This window comes from Bos mutus, chromosome 12, assembly GCF_027580195.1.
Source record: "Bos mutus isolate GX-2022 chromosome 12, NWIPB_WYAK_1.1, whole genome shotgun sequence".
Lineage (NCBI taxonomy): Eukaryota > Metazoa > Chordata > Mammalia > Artiodactyla > Bovidae > Bos > Bos mutus.
Genome location: NC_091628.1, coordinates 66,028,540 through 66,050,979, shown reverse-complemented (window position 1 = coordinate 66,050,979; position 22,440 = coordinate 66,028,540). Strand labels below are relative to the sequence as shown.

Genomic DNA, 22,440 nt, shown 5'->3' with positions numbered 1-22,440 from the left:
CAGTGCACTTAAAAATGATCTGCATTCATTGCAAATCTCCAACCAAGAAAGCTTTGCTGCATTAAGAAAACACTCAGGTAGAAAGGGAGAGGCAAAAACTCCAACAGAAATAACACATCCTTGCTGAACTTCATCAAGGGAAAAAAAATTTTTCATGCAGTATTTAATTTAAAGAGAATTTATTCCATTTAATGTAGAGAAGTGTCCAATCCAGCTGAAAACATCAGTGCTACATATGAACAGCTATATACTCATAAAATTCAAGCAAAAGTTATTTCAGAAAAATCAAAAAGAATAGCTGGGTATTATTAAAACCCTTTTAAAAAATTATTTATTAATTATTATTTTTTTTACTTTACAATATTGTATTGGTTTTGCCATACATCAACATGCATCTGCCATGGGTGTACACGTGTTCCCCATCCTGAACTCCCCTCCCACATCCCTCCCCATACCATCCCTCTGGGTCATCCCAGTGCACCAGCCCCAAGCTTCCTGTATCCTGCATCAAACCTGGACTGGCGACTGGGGAGAATGGCATTAAAACATGTATAATATCATATTAAAACCCTTTTATTTCAAGAAGTCACAAGCTTATTTTACAGGAAAAAAGAGTTCTGTTAGCTCAGAGAAAATAACGTAACAAAGCAGATGTATACATGATATAAAAACTGAGCAAGAAATCTTTAAATTTCTTCAGAACCTTTAATTCTGAAAATTATCCTTCCATTCCCAATTTCCTAAAAAAGCACGTTTGATAGGGGCCTGAGACTACAACCAGGAACCCTCCACACAACAGATCCCTGAGGAAGGAGAAGCATCTGGCTTTGATGGTTGGGAATGGAAAGGCCATGTCAGATATCTACCAGTTGTCAACCCCAGGCTCCCTCCAGTCTGGCCAACTTGATCCTGGCTCAGTAAGTCCTCCAGGAGATAAAGACAGAGCTGGATAGTTAAAATCATGATCTTAACAAGAAGGCATGTAAATAAATACTAAATAAAAAAGGGAGTCAAAAGGCTAGAAAGAAGGCAAGGAGTCAGAATAAAAGCCTTCACATAGCTGACAGCTAAGATGGCCAAGACTAGTCCCTATCTTCAACATATTCCATTCCACCATACCAGGCATGGCAACTGAAGATGCAGACAGTCATTCACCATAAGGGTGAACTGTCCAACAACTAGAGCTGTCCACAAACCTGATGGACAACTCTTCCTGGAGATCTTTGTCCAGATTTCCCTTTAAAGGACTTTAGGCCCTCATAAGACATTTAATAATTTTTTTTCTTTCTCAGGAAATTAAGTAGAAATAAAGAACTATGGTTATCAGTACTTAATCTTGAGTAATTCATACCACAATCTTTTTCAGAAAGGTAATAATCACAAGTTAATCATGCAACATTCTCAAAGTCTTATGAAATAGCTATCCTTAAACTATGCAAGTTTGATATTTAATGCATTCCTAAAAGAAATGTAGACTTACTGTATATAAGGTACCTGAGTCTTGATTGCCCCTAATTACTGCCAATCATTTCAAGAGAGGTTATCAAAAGGCCAAAGTGACCACCCCTCCTCCCATGATTCACAAGTGCAGGGGTAAGTCTTCAAAAGGAGAAATATTCAGATCTAATCAGACATGTAAAGAAAATTCTTACCAGCGGAGGTTAAAATATTATGGAACTATCTCAGTATATCATAAAATTTGAGTAGAAAATCAATGGACAATAGAAATACCTTTTGACTTGCCTCTAGTGAAGGAAATAGTACTACACTCCAATATTCTTGCCTGGAGAATTCCATGGGCAGAGGAGACTGGTGGGCTCTGGTCCGTGGGGTCCAAAGAGTCAAAACTGAGCGACTAACACTTTGACTTGCCTCTAGTCAGAAAATTCTACCTTGTTCAACATTTGAAAAGAACTAAATGGGCTTAGTATTGCGAAGAAAACCCACTAATTATTGCTATATGCTTTTCTGCTACCAATTCTGTAATAGCAAGCTCCCTGTAACTATTTAGCATCCAGAATTAAGTGTCCAAAAACCTTTCAGAGATCTCTATATATTAATAGAATGATGAGTTGGACCAAATGACCTTCTCATGGTCTAATGAACCTTCCTTTTCTCCTTTCCTTTTCTGTTAACTTATAGATTTTTCTATTTCCAGTTAGCCCACCTTCACTGGATTCTGTCTGAGCTGCCTTTTACCCTAAAAACGTATATCTTCCCCTTTCAATTGCTTCTAATTTAATTCTTATGCCATTGCCTTTTCTCTTGTTAAGCTCCAGTCTTATTTCTCAAAAGAAACAACTCATTTGAACAATTAGAATAATTTGAACAATAATTTGAGAAATAGTAATTACAAGTTCAACATTAGGTCACCCCATTAGTTAAATAAAAATTAGGAAAAGGTAAACATGATATATTGTTGAAAACATCATCAGGATATACCAAATGACATTATGCTGGTATTTTCAATGAAGTCTTATCCAGCTACTCATAAATTTTATCCACAGGTAGCTTATTTTTAACCTATGGTCACAGCCCTTCATTCTCTGGTAGCCAAATACAAGGGCTTCCCTGGTGGCTCAAGTGGTAAAGAATTAACCTGCAATGTAGGAGCTGTAGGTTCAATCCCCGGGTCAGGAAGATCCCTGGAAGGGGAAATGGCCCATTCCAGTATTCTTGCCTGGAGAATCCCATGGACAGAGGAATCTGGTGTGTGTGCTACAGTTCATGCATCACAGAGAGTCGGACATGACTGAATTGACTTAGCATGCATGCACACAGCCAAGTACAAAAATATACATGAATGAAAGCTCCTAAACAAAATTAACTTTGTTTCAGAAATAATGCCTTCTTGGCATTGTGTAGATTGTTGGAGGAGGTCATTGAGAGGATGTGACTGCTGGTTCACCCAAGAGCAGGACCAGGCAATCAGAGATTCCTCATCCATCTACTGCACCCTTGAAATATATGGGTCACCCACCATTCCCACACTAGGAGTGGTTTCAAGGACACAGCCTTGAGAGACTAATGTGTTGCCTTAACCTGGTTTGTCCCATAGTCTCTATTATGTAAAATTGAATATACATGATTTTTAAGAAAATATATACCACATTATTGAAGAAACAGAACAAAATTTAGTGTTTTACTATAAATAATCCAGGCAATTATTTTAATTTTATCTTCAATTTATATATAAAGATATCAATGAGATACCTAAAAACACATATCAACTTATTAGGCTTTCATTTTACAGATTCAGATAAATGTAGATGTGTAGAGAAGCAGTGATCAGATATCCCTTTTCTCAACAACATGGTTTAATTAGAGTGCATTAGTGTGCACAATGCAGACACTTAAACTCAATTTTGATAGGTTTTAGAACTGAAGTACGTAGCCATCCTGAAGTAATTGGGATGCAACCAGCTGAAACTGTATGAATGGTGCAAAGGTAAGAGACATGGAAAATTGGTTTTCTATTTAAAAATACAGAGTGGGACTTTTATTGTTAAAAATTATACTTTGGAACCCAGTTCAGGCTTAAAAGCACACTTTTTGTGGCAGCAATTCCCATGATGGTGACATAGGAGCCTCCTAGTTTCCCTAGGAAGGTCCCTCTTCCCAAAGAAACACAGAAATGTGCAACTACACACAGCTATTTTAGAAACTAGCTGAGTAACTATTATACATCAAGCAAATGAAAAAACACCCACATGGAAACAGGTAGCACAGGCTGACACACATACTTGCTATAAATTCCACACTCAACACAGTGCCAGACATTCTAGAGGGGTACCCTCAGCCCCCAGCTGTGGGGACACGGCATGCTGAAACTTACAAGATGCAGCAAAAGCAGGAAAGTTTATAGTGATGAACACCAATGTTCAAGAAAAAGAAAGAACTAAAATAAACAACCTAACTTTATACCTCAAGGAACCAGATAAGAACAAACTAAGCCCAATATTACCAGAAAGAAGGGAATAACAAAGATCAGAGCAGAAATAAACGAAATAGAGACCAGAAAAAAAAAAAGAAAATACCAACAAAATTAAGAGCTAAGTTTTGAAAGAGTAGAAAAATGACTAATCTTTAGCTACTACTACTACTAAGTCACTTCAGTCGTTCCGACTCTGTACAATCCCATAGACGGCAGCCCACCAGGCTCCCCTGTCCCTGGGATTCTCCAGGCCAGAACACTGGAGTGGGTTGCCATTTCCTTCTCCAATGCATGAAAGTGAAAAGTGAAAGTGAAGTCGCTCAGTCAGTCGTGTCTGCTAGAATAATAAAAAAATGAGAGAAGACTAAAGTTAATGAAATTATAAATGAAAGAGGAGATATTACAACTGACACTACAGAAATACAAAAGACCATAGAGATTATTATGAAAAATTATAGGCCAACAAATTGGATAACCTGAAAGAAATGGATAAATTCCTAAAATTAAGATCCTACCAAGACCAAGACATGAAAAAATAGAAAACTTGAACAGCACCAATAATGAATAAGGAGATTTAATCAATAATTAAAAAGAAAAAAAAAAACCTCTTATCAAAGCCCAGAACTAGATGGTTTCACTACTGAATTCTTTAAAATATTTAAAGAAGAATTTTATTTTGTCAACTGTATTTCAATAAAGCTGAAAAAAACCTTTTTATTTCGAAAATGGTATAGAATCAACATTCAGTTGAGTTTCTTGGTAACATTTATTCCATTTAGAAAATACTGTAACATTGAAATTAACCCAGATCCTGCATTTTTGTTTCTTTAATAAATTAAAGCATTTAATTATAGCAATAAATAATGTTCTAAATTTAATCAATAGCAAGTATATATATATTTTTATACTGTTTTTACTTACAGAATGAATACATGATTTCCTATCAAGTATCATGCAATCATTTAATCATTTCCTACCAAAAAAATCATTCAGCCATTTCCTCATAATGAAATTATTTTTATCAAGAATTAGCAATTAAAATCATCAATATTAAAACTCATTGTAGATTTCAAAATAATGCTTTCTAAAACTTTTAGGTTTTTCTTTTCATTCAGGAAAATCTTTACAATTATCTGCTTACATTAAATGCCCATTTAAAACATTTTTTGATTTGTATATCACAGTTTAAGAAAGAGGTGTTCACTTTAAAAGTATTTAAAACATCAGAGAAATCAATAATATATTTATAAAGAATATAACGTAATAATAATTAGTAGGCTTTAAACAGTTATCTTGGAGAAAACCTAAACTCATTTTAATCTCAAAAGAACCCTGTGATGTAGGCACAGTTATTATCCCATTTTACCAAAGAGAGCTTCCCTGGTGGCTCAGATGGTAAAGCATCTGCCTACAATGCGGGAGATCCGGCTTCAAACCCTGGGTCGGGAAGATCTGGAGAAGGAAATGGCAACCCACTCCAGTATCCTTGCCTGGAAAATCCCATGGACAGAGGAACCTGGTAGGCTATAGTCCATGGGGTCGCAAAGAGTCGGACACAACTGAGCGACTTCACTTTTTACCAAAGAGGAGACTCAAGAAAGATTAAACAATCAAGTTCCCAAACTCACAGCTAGTAAATGGTAGAACAGATGGGAAATGTACTCAGAGATTAGGACTTGTGCTTTTAATCTCCATACTTTGATGGTTCTCTGTTAATAGTTTATTAGATTTTTGTCTTAATCCCCAGACAATTACAAAATTAAAACATTCTCTTATAAGTTAGATTTTACTTCTTTAATGGTTTTATAAATAGAATATATTTATGATATCCTCAGGAAACCAATAATTTTTTTCCAGTTGAAATTCATCCAACAGAAGTAAGATGCATCAGGTACCCCTATGGATTTCTTAAAGTGGATGGATACAAGTATTTACTGAGGACAAGATTTGAAAGTACTAGATCTTAGAGATTGCTCTGGGAATGTGAGAAAGTCATTATTTTCTGGCTCACCAGTAATTTATTTTGAATTTATTAAATTCACTGATGTGTGAACTGGTTATCAAAACTTGATAAACAGCTTATAAATCACTTTGAAGTTGGCAGAAATAAATATTAATGAGTCAATTTTCAAGGAATTTAAAGTCAGTTTCTCCTTCTGTCACTGTAAGTTAAAGAATCTCAGTTGTTTTATTTGGAAAAGAATCTACAATTCATTAGTAATAACTGATGTTTTTCAAGATAGTTATAGGACCATTTATTATATGAAATAGAATTAATTGCTTAAAAGAAAAGAATGCTCTTTGAAAATCCACCAAGGAGTTTCCATAATACAAAAGTGTTGCTTTAAATGTATTTATAGAACACAAGTTTGATGATTCTATCCTTTAAGATAGTAAAGTAACCTGCTTCACCAAGGTTTGATCAGGATTGGCCCCAGAATTGGAAAAGAGAAAAGCAAATTTCTCGGGGACCAAGCAGCGGCCAATGTCAGAGCCATATCGTATGACACTTAAAACATCATTTCCTTCTTTATGCAGGATGAAACAGACTCAGGATTTGAAAACAGGTTGTGTTTGACTCTTCATGATCCCATGTTCTGTAGCACACCAGGCTCCTCTGTCCATGGAATTCTCCAGACAATAATACTGGAGTGGGTAGCCATTCCCTTCTCCAGGGGATCTTCCAACCCAGGGATCGAACCCAGGTCTCCTGAATTACGGGCAGATTCTTTACCATCTGAGCCACCAGGGAATTCTGAAAACATGTCTATCTAACTACAAATTTATGTTAGTTTAGCCTTTGAAATTGAAAAAAAATAATTAGATATATAATAATATACAATAATTTTCTACGTGGTAGATTTTAAGGGTACAAAAAGGCACTCCAAGGCTCCAAAAGACAAAATAAAAGGAATCTTAAAAATCTGTGTATCTATCTACCTATCTATCTATATATAAGAAAACTCTGGTCCCAAGAGGTTAGATGGCTTGTCCCAAATTAATAATTTAAATCTGGGCTTCATTTCAGATTTTCTATACTTGTTTTCCTTCTGGAGATACGCAATATCATAATTTTGATATTTTGTTTCCTAGACCTAAATGCTTATCCCTCATTAACTATGAAGTACATGAAATCTTCGAAGTCTTTTGAGTTGGCTTATTATATCTCTTGCAAAAGTTCTGGTACATGTATAATCTCCCTAAAGGGATGAGAGATTGCAAAACAACCAGGACAACTGTACATGGTTGGGAACATTATTGGCTGTGTAAGGATACCCAGGTGAGTGGACTGGGATGAGAGCTCAACTCCAGCTCACACTCTACCTGCAAGTCCCATCCACCTAAAGAGGGTAACCATTTCTAATTTGCGGGAAGGTACCATATTGGCTCATACGGTGCCAGGAGGACCTTGAAAGTTAGGAAGGAAGTGGGGTGTATATGCCTGGACATCAAGGTTTTCATATCCAATTTCTATTGGAAATTAATGAAAGGAACAGACTTACAAAGTCAATAATGAGAGCATTTATTAATTCAGTAAATAAGGGCTAGGGTGGGGAGATGTATTCTGTTATTGCGAAGGAGCATAATTTTATTTCAGGACAAAATATTTAGGATAAAGAGCAGCAGCATGTTCTACTTCACTGTATGGGATATGAGAACTATTACTAAAGGTGCCTGAGAATATTTCTATAGAATGTGAAAGAAATAGGAAACTCTTATGTTCTTTGATTTTATTATTTTGCTTATTAAAGCCTTCTTGGAATAAAACACCATGATGCCATATACATCATGGTTTAAAAGATCATCACACCATCACTGTCCCAGGTTCTGGAAAGTCTCCGAAGAAACACTTTTGATAACAAGTCTTCATTTAATGCCTATATAATTGGTGTTTTCTATTTTAAAGCTGAATACTTTTGAAATACCAACAATATCCATTTTTGGAGTACCAGGCAGTATACTAGGTAGAGGGCCTAAATGATTGCCTATCTTCCCCAAAAAGAATACTCCAAAAGTTATTTGTTACTATTTTCTTCTTGTCAGTGAGAAAACTGGGGCTCAAAGAAGCTAAGGGACTTGAGAATTAAAGGAAGAGTGCAGAATCAAATTTATGCTGGTCCTGATTTTAAAACCAAGCCCTCTTTACCTCACTGAACTAACCCTATAAGAAGGCCACTACTTAGAGGAGAAACTGGTATTTTAGCTAACCAAAATTTTGATGTGTCATGTAAAATATATTTAGAATTGAATATGACAATATGACAACCCATGCATTCTCCTACTATTTCGTAAAGTATTATTAAGCTGTCATAATTTAAAGTATATAATGATGTGCTTATAATCAACTCACTTTATGTATATAGCTAACTGTTGCACTCTAAGAAAGCAGGAAATTTTGAGTGGATGCTTACCTGTTCCGATAACTTCTGTCCATCACGGTGAGCCTGCATCACAGCATCATTAACAAGCAAGTGGAAGTTCAGAAGCACGTGTTCAATGTCATAGGTCCCATGCATGGCATCCGACAGCTCTTCCAGTGACCGGATGTACACATGCCAGTGTGGGTTAAGCTCTGCCACATGTGCCAAGCAGCCTCTCATGACGTTGAGGCAATACCCCATGCAAGGCTTAGTGAGAGCCAGGCCTTGGCAGTGTGGGCAGTACTGCATCCTCAGCAGGGCTCTGCCACACTCTTTGGAGAAGTGCAGATGGTCTGTGGTATTGATGACTTCAATGCCCAGGTTCAGCGCCTGCAGAAACGTGCGACTGGGCAGCAGCGACCGCCCCATCTGTCCCAGCACTCTTTTGGGAATATTACCAAATGGGCTAATGTCCCGGCGGGCCGTCCGGACGCATTCTGAGTATTCCAGGGAACTGTCAGTCACACCAGGGTTAATGAGATGATTGTACACCAGAGGGAAAAGACTGTCAAAGAATCTGTTTACAAATTCTTCAGGATTAACATCCGCACCAAATAAATAGAGCCCTACATCGGTGAAGAGCTCCTGGGTGGAAGCGGCGGCCTCAAGGGCCATGTTCCTGTAGGTGTTGCAGAAAAGTATGCTGGTGTAATTTTCTGCTTGTCTAATGAGAGTTTCGAGGGTTTCTGTAACAAAAGCAGAAGTAAAGGATGAAAAGGCTTAGTATTCATATTAAAACTGGTCATCCATCTGCTCCACACAGTAAATGAGCTCAATGCAGCAAAACTAACCTAAGGATCTAAATGATCAGCCTACTAAACCCAATTGTGCTTTCCCAGGAAAATGACTGGTGGAAGGCGGGCATCATGCACAACACACACATTTTATAGATAGGTATTTCCTAGGATCAAACACAAAAAGTATAGACATCAAAAAGAAGTTATGGGTAATAGTAATTTCTTATTAATTTTATTCATAATTTTTATAACCCACAAATGATAAAAAAAAAGTGTCACTAAGAAAACAATTTACATTCATGAGTTCAATCTTTACTAAAGAAAATGACATTAAAATTTGATTTAACATCTACTGCATTTTTTATGGTTTCTCTCTTTTTCTTTTTTTTCAGAATGAAAGCTAGTAGATCATAAACTAGTTACTGTAAACAGAGGTTAAATTTCCAAAGGGAAACCTGAACATCATCAGGCCTCCTAGAAGGTTCAAATTAAAAGAAAATAAAGCATTTCATGACTAAACCATCCTTTAAATTGTCAAACCTTGTTAAGAAGTGAGAAAGTCATGAGTCATATTAATTGATGGGAGAAGTGTGTGACCACCTTCTGAACTGTCTTGTGACCTTTTGTTTTTATCATATTACTTTACTGTGGGACATTTTATTATCTTATTTCTTTAACAAATGCTTCCAAGTCAATTTCTCCACAGAAAGAATGGAGAATAATTTATCCACAAATTAAAGGAGGCTGTAGTAATCAGCAGGGCTCCCCTGGTGGCTCAGAGGTGAAGAATCCACCTGCCAGGGTATGAGACGTGGGTTCAACCCCTGGCTTAGGCAGATCCCCTGGAGAACCCACTCCAGTATTCTTGCCTCAGAAATCCCATGGACAGAGGAGCTTGATGGGCTAGAGTCCGTGGGGTCACAAAAAGTCAGACACAACTTAGTGACTAAAGAGCAGCAGCAGCAGTAATTAGAAAGTAAAAGCTGTGTTTCCAAAATGATAGTTTTAGGCAACAGTCAATCATCTTGGATATCCTAGCAATTACAGTTCAAAAAATTAGCCTAAATATGATACTAGACTGTGTCAATATATAATTAGCTATAAAATACATCAATAAAATTATCTCCCATAACCACAAAATCTTACAGTAATTTTAAATCAGGTTGTAAAGACCACATCAAACCACTGATATATTACAAAAAGAGATGAAATAACAGTAGAATAAAGTGAAATGATAAAAAAAGAGTTACCGGGAGAGCTATTAATGAAGTGAAACTGTGTCATTAATATGCCATAATATCCTAAAAACCAGCAAAAAAAACTCCATTTTTTTTTCACAGAGAATATATATAGGACACAATTTACTATATATTCTGATTCTAATTCTGAGATGGATTCGTATTGAGTCCCCAGCTTGAGTGTCATGTATCAAGGTGCAGGCTATGGACTAAATGTGTGTCCCCCCAAAACTTCTTATGCTGAAAATTAATTTCCAGTGGAATGGTATTTGGAAATAGGGGCTTTGGGAGAGTGATTCGGCCTGGGGAGCGGACCCCTAGTGGATGGGATTAGTGACCCTTTACAAGAGACCCCCGAGTGTCCTCTTGCCCCTTCTACCAAATGAGGACACGGCCAGAAAATGTCCATTTGTGAACCAGGAAGTGAGCTTTCACCAGACATGGAAACTGCCAGTACCCTGCTAAATTTCTGTTGATAAACCACCCAGTCTATGGTATTCTGTTACAGTGGCTGAAACTGAGACAGTGCCTCTACACTACAATCAAAGGCAAGCAACACTTTCAAAGAAGTTGCAACTCTATTACAGCACAGACACTTCAAATAAGAATTTTTTTTAAATTTGATGTTTAATGCACTTTGATAAGCCTCTATTCCATTTTGATGGCACTTAACATAGAAGTGATTAAACAGTAACATATAACTAGGCAGGACTCCTGTGCTTACCCACACCTCTCCAGCACCCACTACAGTATGCTACTGCTGCTACTGCTAAGTCGCTTCAGTCGTGTCTGACTCTGTGCGAACCCATAGACGGCAGCCCACCAGGCTCCGCCATCCCTGGGATTCTCCAGGCAAGAACACTGGAGTGGGTTGCCATTTCCTTCTCCAATGCATGGAAGAGAAAAGTGAAAGTGAAGTCTCTCAGTCGTGTCCGACTCCTAGCAACCCCATGGACTGCAGCCTACCAGGCTCCTCCATCCATGGATTTTCCAGGTAAGAGTACTGGAGTGGGGTGCCATTATAAACTATGTATAAACTACGCACTGTGCCTGTATGCTAAGTCACTTTAGTCGTGCCTGACTCTTCGCGACCCTATGGACTGTAGCCGGGCAGGCTCCTGTGTCCCTGGAATTCTCCAAGCAAGCATACTAGAGTGGGTTTCCATGCCCTTCTCCCAGGGATCTTCCCAACCCAGGATCAAACCTGTGTCTCCTGCAGCTACTGAACTGCAGGCAGATTCTTTACTGTCTGAGCAACCAGGGAAGGCTTCAGTTGAGGTTAGCTACTGTGCCAATTGAGATTGTATTAAACATGAGGTTTTCCAACTGCCCTGATCAGCTGGGTTGTGTGGGGAAACTACAAATCATGGGATCTCTGCACTGAAATTCGGGAGTCTCTATGTGACAATCAGCCTCGATCAGTCTTTTGGCTTGACCTGGTTTTGAAACTGCAATTACAGGTTATCTATGACATGTCCTCTCTGCAAGCATTTCACCACAGCAGTCTGACCTCAGAGCTGCAATCTCTACCACTACACTGTTTCTAAAGATCCACAGGAGTGAATGTGAAAGGGAAATTAAATCTTTGTGGTTGGAACTAAAATAAAACTGCTAGGATTATATTTTTTCAATAATACTGGATCATTTTTCTCACCAATTTATGGCTATGAATTGTGAGGCTGCAAATGATTTTATTTACCAAAAATGGTTAAATAGCAATGCTTGCAAATAATGTAAGCTTTTTTAAAAGATAAAATAAGGATAGATGTAAAGAAACCCATATATCACAGGCAGCTTTACATGCATTCCACCAGGTTTTCTAAGGCATGTACTCTAGAGGTACGTATTTGTGTTTGATACTGGCCATATGCCCTGTATGGTGAATGTAGAATGCTAGCCTAAGCAATACAAGTGTTCCATCTGATTTCTGCTAACTCTAAATGATGAACAAACATACAATTTTTTATTAAAAAATTTTAAGTAAAAAATAAAACTTTATAAATTCCAGTCCCATTAAGTTATAACCTACAATGATTCAGGTATATATGGAATTTATCTTTTTGGTTGCATAATTAGTAGGTTTAGCAAGTTAATTTATTTTATAAAAGCAATATTGGGAATATATTTAATATTTAGGAGCATTCATTCAAAATAAAAATGAGGATATTAGTTTTAAATATTGTTGTTTCTTTATAGGACTGCACTATTGGCAGTAAAAACTAAGTTGACTACTGTTTGAGTTAGTAATTAAAAAATAAATTTCTATTAAAAAGTCTACAATCTTTATTTCAGACTGGTTTTCCTCTGATTTAGCTTTATTATTTAAACAAAATGATTAAAATCTGGTAAAAAGTTTAAAATCATATTACAGCAACACTTAAAACTTCCCCTTACTATTATATACATTAAAATTTTAGTTTTCTTAACTATATATTAATTTTACTACCCCTTTGAATAAGAGATTGCACACTCTGAAATATCAACGTTCTGATGAAATACTGAACACAAAATGGCTTTTAAAAATACTTTTTACAATACAATTTTACAATATTGTTCACTATGCAATTAACTCATCACAATATAAGGATTTTTCTTTCAACCTGTGTTGAATCTAATATTGACATAGTCCAGTTAACTGAATTCCCTAAACATATACTAGGCATGCATTTTTCAATGTGTTCTTTGAAATGTTCTTAAATCCAATCAATGATGAGAACTGTTGCTCTGTATACATTTCTTCTTTAATGCCTAGAGATAAATATACTTTTGTGAATCTTTGGACCTAATAAATTCAAAAATTTTAATTTATAAACACATAACAGAAACTGAACAATCTAGAAGTCAATAAATTGGATAATTTTGTAAGTGACTTTTCTGGAAAGTTCATAAAGTCAAAAGTCAAGTTTACTAAAATTATTTGTTTGTATTAACTCTGAATTTGTAAGAACTATCACTTTGTTCTACTTTGTTTACTATGAAGTTGTGTCCTTCCGTTTTATGGAATTAACATTATGATATTAACAAGAATTTAAACTTGTCAAAAGAATTGTCAAATGAACAAAGTATTTTTCATCTCTGAAAAAGAATAACTGACATTTAAATCAGCATTTATAAATCCAAAGGTAGGAGCAGTACTGAATAATTAATCAAATCTACTTAATTATTAAAAAGAAACTATACATTGTTTTGACTATAAAATTTTAATAAGTAAAACATATTCCTTACTCAAGCTATATAAGTAATAGCTTTTTATTGATGTGCCAAAAACTATAACCTATTTAGAATAAACATTTGTAACATTTGTTTAAAGGGTTTAAGAAATAGTCTAGAAAAAATTATCTTCTTGCTGTTTTTCCATTGAGAATTTCAATAAGCTCTTCTTTTCAATGATACCAGATTAAGTCTACCAAGACAGGAAATTTCCAACTTTCCTTTTAATGCCTAAAATGATTGATTGAATTGAAAACTGCAATCTAATAATTGAATAAAAACATAATTTCTCCCAGCTTTATGAGAAAATTAATTTATGTATTATCTCATTAAGTAGAAACTGAATTTGGAATGCATGAAGTTTTTCTTCATCTACTTCAGTTTTCAACATTAACATTCTGTGAAAACTTAATAACAAAACACCTATAACTAGAAACTTTATATTAACTTTTTCCAGCACACATTCCCTTTAGAGACATTTTATTATAGGTACAAAGAACGACTGATATTTAAATCAAGATTTAAATTTAAATAAAACTGGTAGAGAAAAAAATCAAATGATTTGAAATTAAATTTGACAAATTGCAAAATCAGTGAAGATTTACACTAGGTAGGTTTTTTGCAATGTGAGAAACAATATTTATGGGGCTTTTTACTGCTTTAAATATTAAGTTGATTTCAAAACTAATGATCATGAAATAACTGCTATAATAACCTCCCCACCATGACATGAACACCCTTTTCATTTTTCATATTTTTATCATTTTCTATATATGAACATTTTAAGATACAAAATTTGAAGAGACTTTTATAATTTAAAGCCACAGACATCCTCAAACATAGCAATGAAAAAGATGAAGAAATATTAAGTCATATAAATCATGGATAATCAGATGATCTTACAATGTATATCTGGGTTGAAGAGAAATTTTTAGAGTTAGTTTATGTATTTGTGCATTACAATTCTCAAGTCACAGATTTTGTTACTGTAACAGATAATTCATTACTATTCTGCTATATTAGAGCTAGTTTATGCCAGAGAACTATGTATCCCTCTGTACTGCATTATGGATAGATGAATAGATAGCTAGATCATTTAAAGAGCAATTTCTTGACCAGTTTTTATCACAGACATATTACAATGAATTGTAGTTCCTCCTGCTCTTCTTTCTTTGCAAAAAGGCCTTCCAATGATTTTAAAATAGTCACATATAATAATTCATTTAATTATCAGAAGGTCACAAAAACTACTCTGAAGATATAATAAAAGAAGCAATTACCTATTTCTCTAGTCTGTGTTTATACTGAATTCATCCCTATGATATTTGCAAATTTCTTTAATTTTTTCATATAATGATAAACTATAATAAAATATATAACAAATGTTTTCCAGAATATTAATTTAATGATATATTTTAAACATTATAATTTATAATTCTTTAGAAATTAGTCATCTATACAAATAAATAGTGAGTGCTATATTAATTTGTATCACCAAGAATTAACATGTTTGTAAGTAATCGAGTCTCTTAGGATAAGCACTGAATGGAAAAATGCTTTCTCAACTTTTCTCCTTCCTCATTTTCCTCCCCATCAATTTGGTATATCATGGTGCTTCATATTTACTTCTAATATCATCTTGTAATCATTTATTTTCTAAATGTCAATTTATGATATTAGCAAGTATTTGAACTCAATTAAGCATTTGTATAACCAATAAAATCAGTGCCAAACAATGCACAGCAGATTGTTTCATGAATTATTGTGGGCTGAAGATTTTAAATCAAGTCTAAGCCTTCTAAGAATCTTTAAAGTAAGTCCAGAAACACAATCTAGAAACACAAAACAATCATGAGGAACAGTATCTCATTCTCTAATATATATGACCTTCAACTTTTACACAAAACAAGAAGTTGATATTCTTTTTGGTGTTTCCTCTCCCTCTTTTGCTTTTTGGTTAGTTTTATAATCTAACACACCGATCTCCTTTACTTCAATAAACAAAACCCTTTATGGTCACTCTCTCATAATCTTTACTCTCATTTTCTTTTTGACATCTCAAAAAAAATGAGATTTTTCTGTATTTTCAGCTTATTCTGGCATATTGTCTATTCTGTCTGATACACTCACATCTAGTTTATTTTGCCACATAGTACTTGATTCATCCATTTAATCAACATTCTTGAGCAACTTCTGTAGATCTCAAAGCTACAGCTAAAAACCATACAAATTTTTGTCCTCATGTGGCTTAGAATCTAAAAGGTAGGAGAACATTATAAAAGCAAATAAATAAATATGACTTGTGTGTGAAGTTAAGTACTATAAGGAAAAAAAACAGTAAAGGACAGGAAGTGATGTGGCAGTATCTTGGATGGCTTTAGGTCAATTTGTCCATAACAGTTCAATAAAAGACAATTAACCATAAGCAAATCATCTGATTGATCTATTACCAATGGCAAGCTTTCTGAATTTACCAAATATCTCTAAACTTTTCAAACTATCTATGATGTTTCATCATTTGGCAAATTAAAAAAAAATGATGTTGGCAAACTGGTTTGGACAAATTGACTTTTTTACTGACTGACCATTTTATATAAGATGAGCAGGAAAACCTTCTCTGAGGTGGTAATGTCTGAGCAGAGACCTCATTAATGAAATAGAACCAGTCAGGAGGAGAGGGGGTGTGGTTTGCAGATTCTGAGAAATTGGACTGCAAGGTTCTGAGCTGTGTAAGAAGCTTGTTGATTCTGGAAAAAACAGAGGCATGTCAGTGTTACTGGAGACCAGTGAGTGAGTGGAGAGAAAGGTCAGAGAAGCAGGCAGGGATCATGGCAGGCTCACAGAACCATGGAAAGGGGATTGGGGTTTAATATGTATAATAAGAAGCTACAGGATAATTTTAAACATGGAGGAATGTGATGTGGTTTGCATATTAAAGGATCTGGTTTGTACATTAAACTGTTGGAGCAGGGGCATGATTGAAAGCAGGAAGTCCAGGGAATGGTCTTCAGTAACACAAGTATAAAAATAATATGAGTGACAAGCACTGGGGGTTGTACTATAGCAGTCGTGGGGCAAGTTGCAAAAAGTGATAGCATTGACCATATGTACTGCATGTGAGCTAAATCGCTTCAGTTGTACCCAACTCTTTGCAACCCTATGGACCATAGCCTGCCAGGCTCACCTGTTGAAGGGATTCTCCAGGAAAGAATACTGGAGTGGGTTGACATGCCCTCTTCCAGGGCATCTTCCTGACCCAGGGATTCAACCTGTGCTTCATGTCTCCTGCATTGGCAGGCAGGTTCTTTACTACCAGCGCCACCTGGGAAGCCCCATATGCACTGAGGAACAGTCGAAAGGACTTACTGTCAAACGGCAAGTGTAGGATGCAGAGGAAACGAAAGACAATTCTGAAGACTGTACCTCAGCACCTGGATGTGCACTGATGCCATTAACTCAGATAAGTAAGACTATGGCTACATCATGTTTGTGGTGTGAGTCAGAAATTAAAATTTCCATTTTGGACATGTTAAGACTGGTATAATGCCAATTAAAAATTCAAACGATGGGGAAACTTGAGGTTGGCAATATAGATCTGAGAAGGAGGAATCATGGTGCTGGATGAAATAATCTGAAGAGAAAAGATAAGGAAGAGTGCAAAGACTGAGGAAAAGGAGAGCAGCCAAGAGAAAGCATGAGAATGAGAAAGCAGTGAAGGAAAGGGAAAATGAGGAAAGTGGAGTCTGCAAGAAACCATGGGAAAAAAGTGATTCAAGAAGAAAAAAGTAATCCATCATCTCAATGCTATTAAGAGATCAACTGAGATTGGAATCACAATTGAGCATGGAAGCTGACAACAGAGAGGCTCTTACTGACATTGCCAAAAGCTGCCTCAGCAGAATGTGAGCACAGAAGAAAATAGGAATTGAAGCAAGAATGGACAACTTTCTTGCAAATGTTTGCTGTCATGCAAGTAGAGAACCCAGGCCAGTGCCCAAGGGATATTTGAGGTCAAAGGGTTTTGTGTTTTTTTGAAGAAGGAGAATTTACTGGATATTCCTACGCTAATAGGAGTAATTTGATAGATAAATGAAAACTGATGGCTAAGGAGAGGGCATGGGAACCATGTGAGAAAATCCTTTGAATAAGAAAAACAATGTGATCTAGGAACATGGGTCTCCTGCATAGCATTGCACGTAGATTCTTTACTGTCTGAGCCACCAGGGGAACTAACTATAATTATTCCTCTTTTTGAAAACTAACTAATATTATTGCTGTAGCAAAAATTATGGCACCCCACTCCAGTCCTCTTGCCTGGAAAATCTCATGGATGGAGGAGCGTGGTGGGCTGCAGTCCATGGGGTCGCTAGGAGTCGGACACGACTGAGCGACTTCACTTTCACTTTTCACTTTCACGCATTGGAGAAGGAAATGGCAACCCGCTCCAGTGTTCTTGCCTGGAGAATCTCAGGGACGGTGGAGCCTGATGGGCTGCCATCTATGGGGTCGCACAGAGTCGGACACGACTGAAGCGACTTAGCAGCAGCAGCAGCAAAAATTAATGAAGAGCGAGCCCTACTGTGTTGTGCTAGAATCAAATAAGCTGAGTATATCCTAACATTTGGAATTAACTGAAAATGTCATCTTTATGTCTGAAAAATATATGTCAGATCTTTATCACCAAACACATATGGAGAAGGAAATAAAAACTCTTGCTCTTTTACCATATGCAACCCTTTTTTAAGAAGTTTATATTTGAAGAGACTGCAAAGGAAGATGCACTAGGATTTAGTTAGAATGAGAAAGTCAAGTTCCATTCAAGATAAAGTCTGAGAAAATGGGAATTGTTGCTGGTGATGGTCTGCAAATTCCATTAAGGAAGGGCAGAAGGTTTGGGCAGACTGAGATAATTGATAGGGGCTTTCCTGAGCCACTGACATGGTTCAGAGGTCTCCTGCAACTTCTTTCTGACCAAGTGCAATGCTCTTCTAAGGCTCACACTCTCTCGGTTACTCTAGTCCCTACATTTAGTGATAGTCTTTTCCATCTGAGTGATTTTTTTTTTCCCCTTCACTCATTCTTCTTCATCCTAGACCGACTTTTCCAAAGCCATTGTTCTTGTTCCATATGACCTCACTCAAACAGTAGTAAACAGTAAACTCCCAAGCTCATGACTCCCAAATCTACATACATTGCTCAGTGGTTCCCAAAGTTTTCACTGCAGGATCCTTTATATTCTTACAAGTTATTGAGAAACATAGCTTTTTACCTTGATGGGTTACACTTATAAATATATATTATTTTAAAACTATAACTTAATTATTTAAAAATATTTACTAATTACACCTAAAAATAAGCAGAACAAACTTATCACATTAGAATAAATTATATATTTTGTTACACAATGACATGTTTTCCAAAACAAAATGTTTGTTGAAGAGTGGCAGTATTTTATATTATTGCAAATTTCATTACTGCCTGGCTTAATAATCAAGAAGAGCTGTATTCTCATATCTGCTTCTGAATTGAATTTGTTATAATATGCTGTTTTGGTTGAGATATATGACAAAAATCCAGCCATTTACATATATGCAGTTGCCAAAGGAAGGTATATTTAATTGTCTTTTTGAATAATTATTAGCTTTCTTCTTTGATGTTATACCAAAATTTGACAAGTGCTTAATTGTAATGTCCCATTGGTCTTTATTTCACTATAAATGGTTTGGTCAATTATGCATAGTTTTGCAATTTATGCACTGACATTTGAAAAGTTTTGGTTCATGCATTATTCAAAACTTCCCAGTGCTGACACACATCATCATATCTGTAGGTATTAAGGAATTTTCAAGTTTATGATGACTGCTATATGTTCTCTAAAATTCCAATTTTCTCTTGAAAGATCAAATGCTATTACTGGCAACAAAACTATAAGTTGTTTTTCTTCAAGTGGCAGGTTCATCTTGTCCAAATTTGAGAAAATGTCTGCCAGGTATCCAAGTCTGAACCATCATATTTTGTCTGTCAATCATTTTTTTCCCACAAAAATGAAATATGTACAGGAAAAAAAGTGACTAGTTCAGCTTGCAATTCAAACAATTGCATAAGTGCCTTTCATCAAGACAGCCATTACAATTCAGTATGCAGAAGATGTACATCATGTATTTCTTACCTCACAGGATACAGAAAACATATATAATTGTGGGTTGACATTTAAAAATATTAATAATTTTTACAGCTTCTCAGGACATTCTTCAGTGAAACTAGATTTTATCTTTTCCTGCGAGTGTGTAGATGTAAAGAATACAATGACTACAAGTACAGTTTGGTGGCACTAATTTAACTCATGCTAAAGCTCTAAATGTTTTGCTCACTATTATGTTTGCACTAACAGTGCAAAAGCCAGTACAGAGAAATAGGCAAAGCAAGTCTTAGTACTATGAAAATTGTTTTGATCTCCTATACATCCTAAAAAGATTTTGGGAACCTCAGATTACACTCTGAGAATTGATATTGGAGCAAAAGTTATCTACCTGGAGATCTATTTTTCAATGCCTAACATCAACCTGAATCTCTCTTTGCCTCCTATTCCCTTCTACATTTCTCAGCATCTTTCTGACTTTCTTATCTCATAATCAGGATATATATACTAGCCTTAGAAGCATGCAGTCCTGAAACTTTTACTTCCTATTTCTTCCTACCTTTCACCTATTTATTTAAACACAATGTTCACTTAAGAACCATGTCCAAATACTATCAGTTCAGTTCAGTTCAGCCGCTCAGTCGTGTCTGATTCTTTGCGACCCCATGAATCACAGCACGCCAGGCCTCCCTGTCAATAACCAACTCCAGAAATTTACCCAAACTCATGTCCATCGAGTCAGTGATGCCATCCAGCCATCTCATCCTCTGTCATCCCCTTCTCATCCTGCCCCCAATCCCTCCCAGCATCAGGGTATTTTTCAATGAGTCAACTCTTCGTATGAGGTAGCCAAAGTATTGGAGTTTCAGCTTCAGCATCAGTCCTTCCAATGAACACCCAGGACTGATCTTCTTTAGAATGGACTGGTTGGATCTCCTTGCAGTCCAAGGGACTCTCAAGAGTCTTCTCTAACACCACAGTTCAAAAACATCAGTTCTTCAGTGCTCAGCTTTCTTCACAGTCCAACTCTCACATCCATACATGACCACTGGAAAAACCATAGCCTTGACTAGACGGACCTTTGTTGGCAAAGTAATGTCTCTGCTTTTCAATATGCTAATTAGGTTGGTCATAACTTTCCTTCCAAGGAAAAAGGCTTTGGCATAGTCAATAAAGCAGAAATAGATGTTTTTCTGGAACTCTCTTGCATTTTCGATTATCCAGCTATTGTTGGCAATTTGATCTCTGGTTCCTCTGCCTTTTCTAAAACCAGCTTGAACATCTGGGAGTTCATGGTTCACGTCCTGCTGAAGCCTGGCTTGGAGAATTTTGAGCATTACTTTACTAGCATTTGAAAGTGAAGTAGCTCAGTTGTGTCCGACTCTTTGCGACCCCATGGACTGTAGCCTACCAGGCTCTTCCATCCATGGGATTCTCCAGACAAGAGTACTGGAGTGGGTTGCCATTTCCTTCTCCAGGAGATCTTCCCAACCCAGGGATCGAACCCTGGTCTCCCACATTGCAGGCAGACGCTTTAACCTCTGAGCCACCAGGGAAGCCCCTTTACTAGCATGTGAGATGAGTGCAATTGTGCAGTAGTTTGAGCATTCTTTGGCATTGCCTTTCTTTGGGATTGGAATGAAAACTGACCTTTCTAGTCCTGTGGCGCTGCTGAGTTTTCCAAATTTGCTGGCATATTGAGTGCAGCACTTTCACAGCATCATCTTTCAGGATTTGAAATAGCTCAACTGGAATTCCATCACCTCCACTAGCTTTGTTCGTAATGATGCTTTCTAAGGCCCACTTGACTTCATATTCCAGGATATCTGGCTCAGTGAGTGATCACACCATTGTGATTATCTGAGTTGTGAAGATCTTTTTTGTACAGTTCTTCTGTGTATTCTTGCCACGTCTTCTTAATATCTTCTGCTTCTGTTAGATGCATACCATTTCTGTCCTTTATCGAGCCCATCTTTGCATGAAATGTTCCCTTGGTATCTATAGTTTTCTTTTTTTTTTATTTATTTATTTATTTATTTTTTTAATTTTTCAGCACTTTATTTTTATTTTTTTTATTTGATAAATTTAATGCCTTTATTGCCATACCTCATTTTACTGTGCTTTGCTTTAGTGAGCTTTATAGATACATGTTTTTTTTTTTTCTTGTTAATTTTCTGTTTAGTTGATCTATCCATAAGTGTGAGTGGGGTATTAAAGTCTCCCACTATTATTGTGTTATTGTTAATTTCTCCTTTCATACTTGTTAGGATTTGTCTTACATACTCATTGCTCCCATGTTGGGTGGATATATATTTATAATTATTATATCTTCTTCTTGGATTGATCCTTTGATCATTATGTAGTGACCTTCTTTGTCTCTTTTCACAGCCTTTGTTTTAAAGTCTAATTTATCTGATACAGACTCCTGCTTTCTTTTGGTCCCAATTTGCATGGAAAATCTTTTCCAGCCCTTCACTTTCAGTCTGTATGTGTCCCCTGTTTTGAGGTGGGTCTCTTGTAGACAACATATGTAGGGTCTTGTTTTTGTATCCATTCAGCCAGTCTTTGTCTTTTTGGTTGGGGCATTCAACCCATTTACGTTTAAGGTAATTACTAATAAGTATGATCCCGTTGCCATTTACTTTATTGTTTTAGGTTCGAGTTTATACACCATTTTTGTGTTTCCTGTCTAGAGAATATCCTTTAGTATTTGTTGAGAGCTGGTTTGGTGGTGCAGAATTCTCTCAGCTTTGCTTGTCTG

The 22,440-nt window shown here is 36.2% G+C and overlaps 1 protein-coding gene across 4 annotated transcripts in view; it reads right to left on the bottom strand.

The window, feature by feature from the left end:
- Nucleotides 1–22,440, bottom strand: part of GPC5 (glypican 5) — a 1,591,779-nt gene that overhangs the window by 1,266,715 nt on the left and 302,624 nt on the right. For all 4 annotated transcript variants that reach the window (XM_070380655.1, XM_070380656.1, XM_070380657.1 and 1 more), the window contains exon 3: nucleotides 8,347–9,041. In XM_070380655.1, the coding sequence (XP_070236756.1) occupies nucleotides 8,347–9,041 (695 nt within the window). The remainder of the gene's footprint in view (nucleotides 1–8,346; nucleotides 9,042–22,440) is intronic.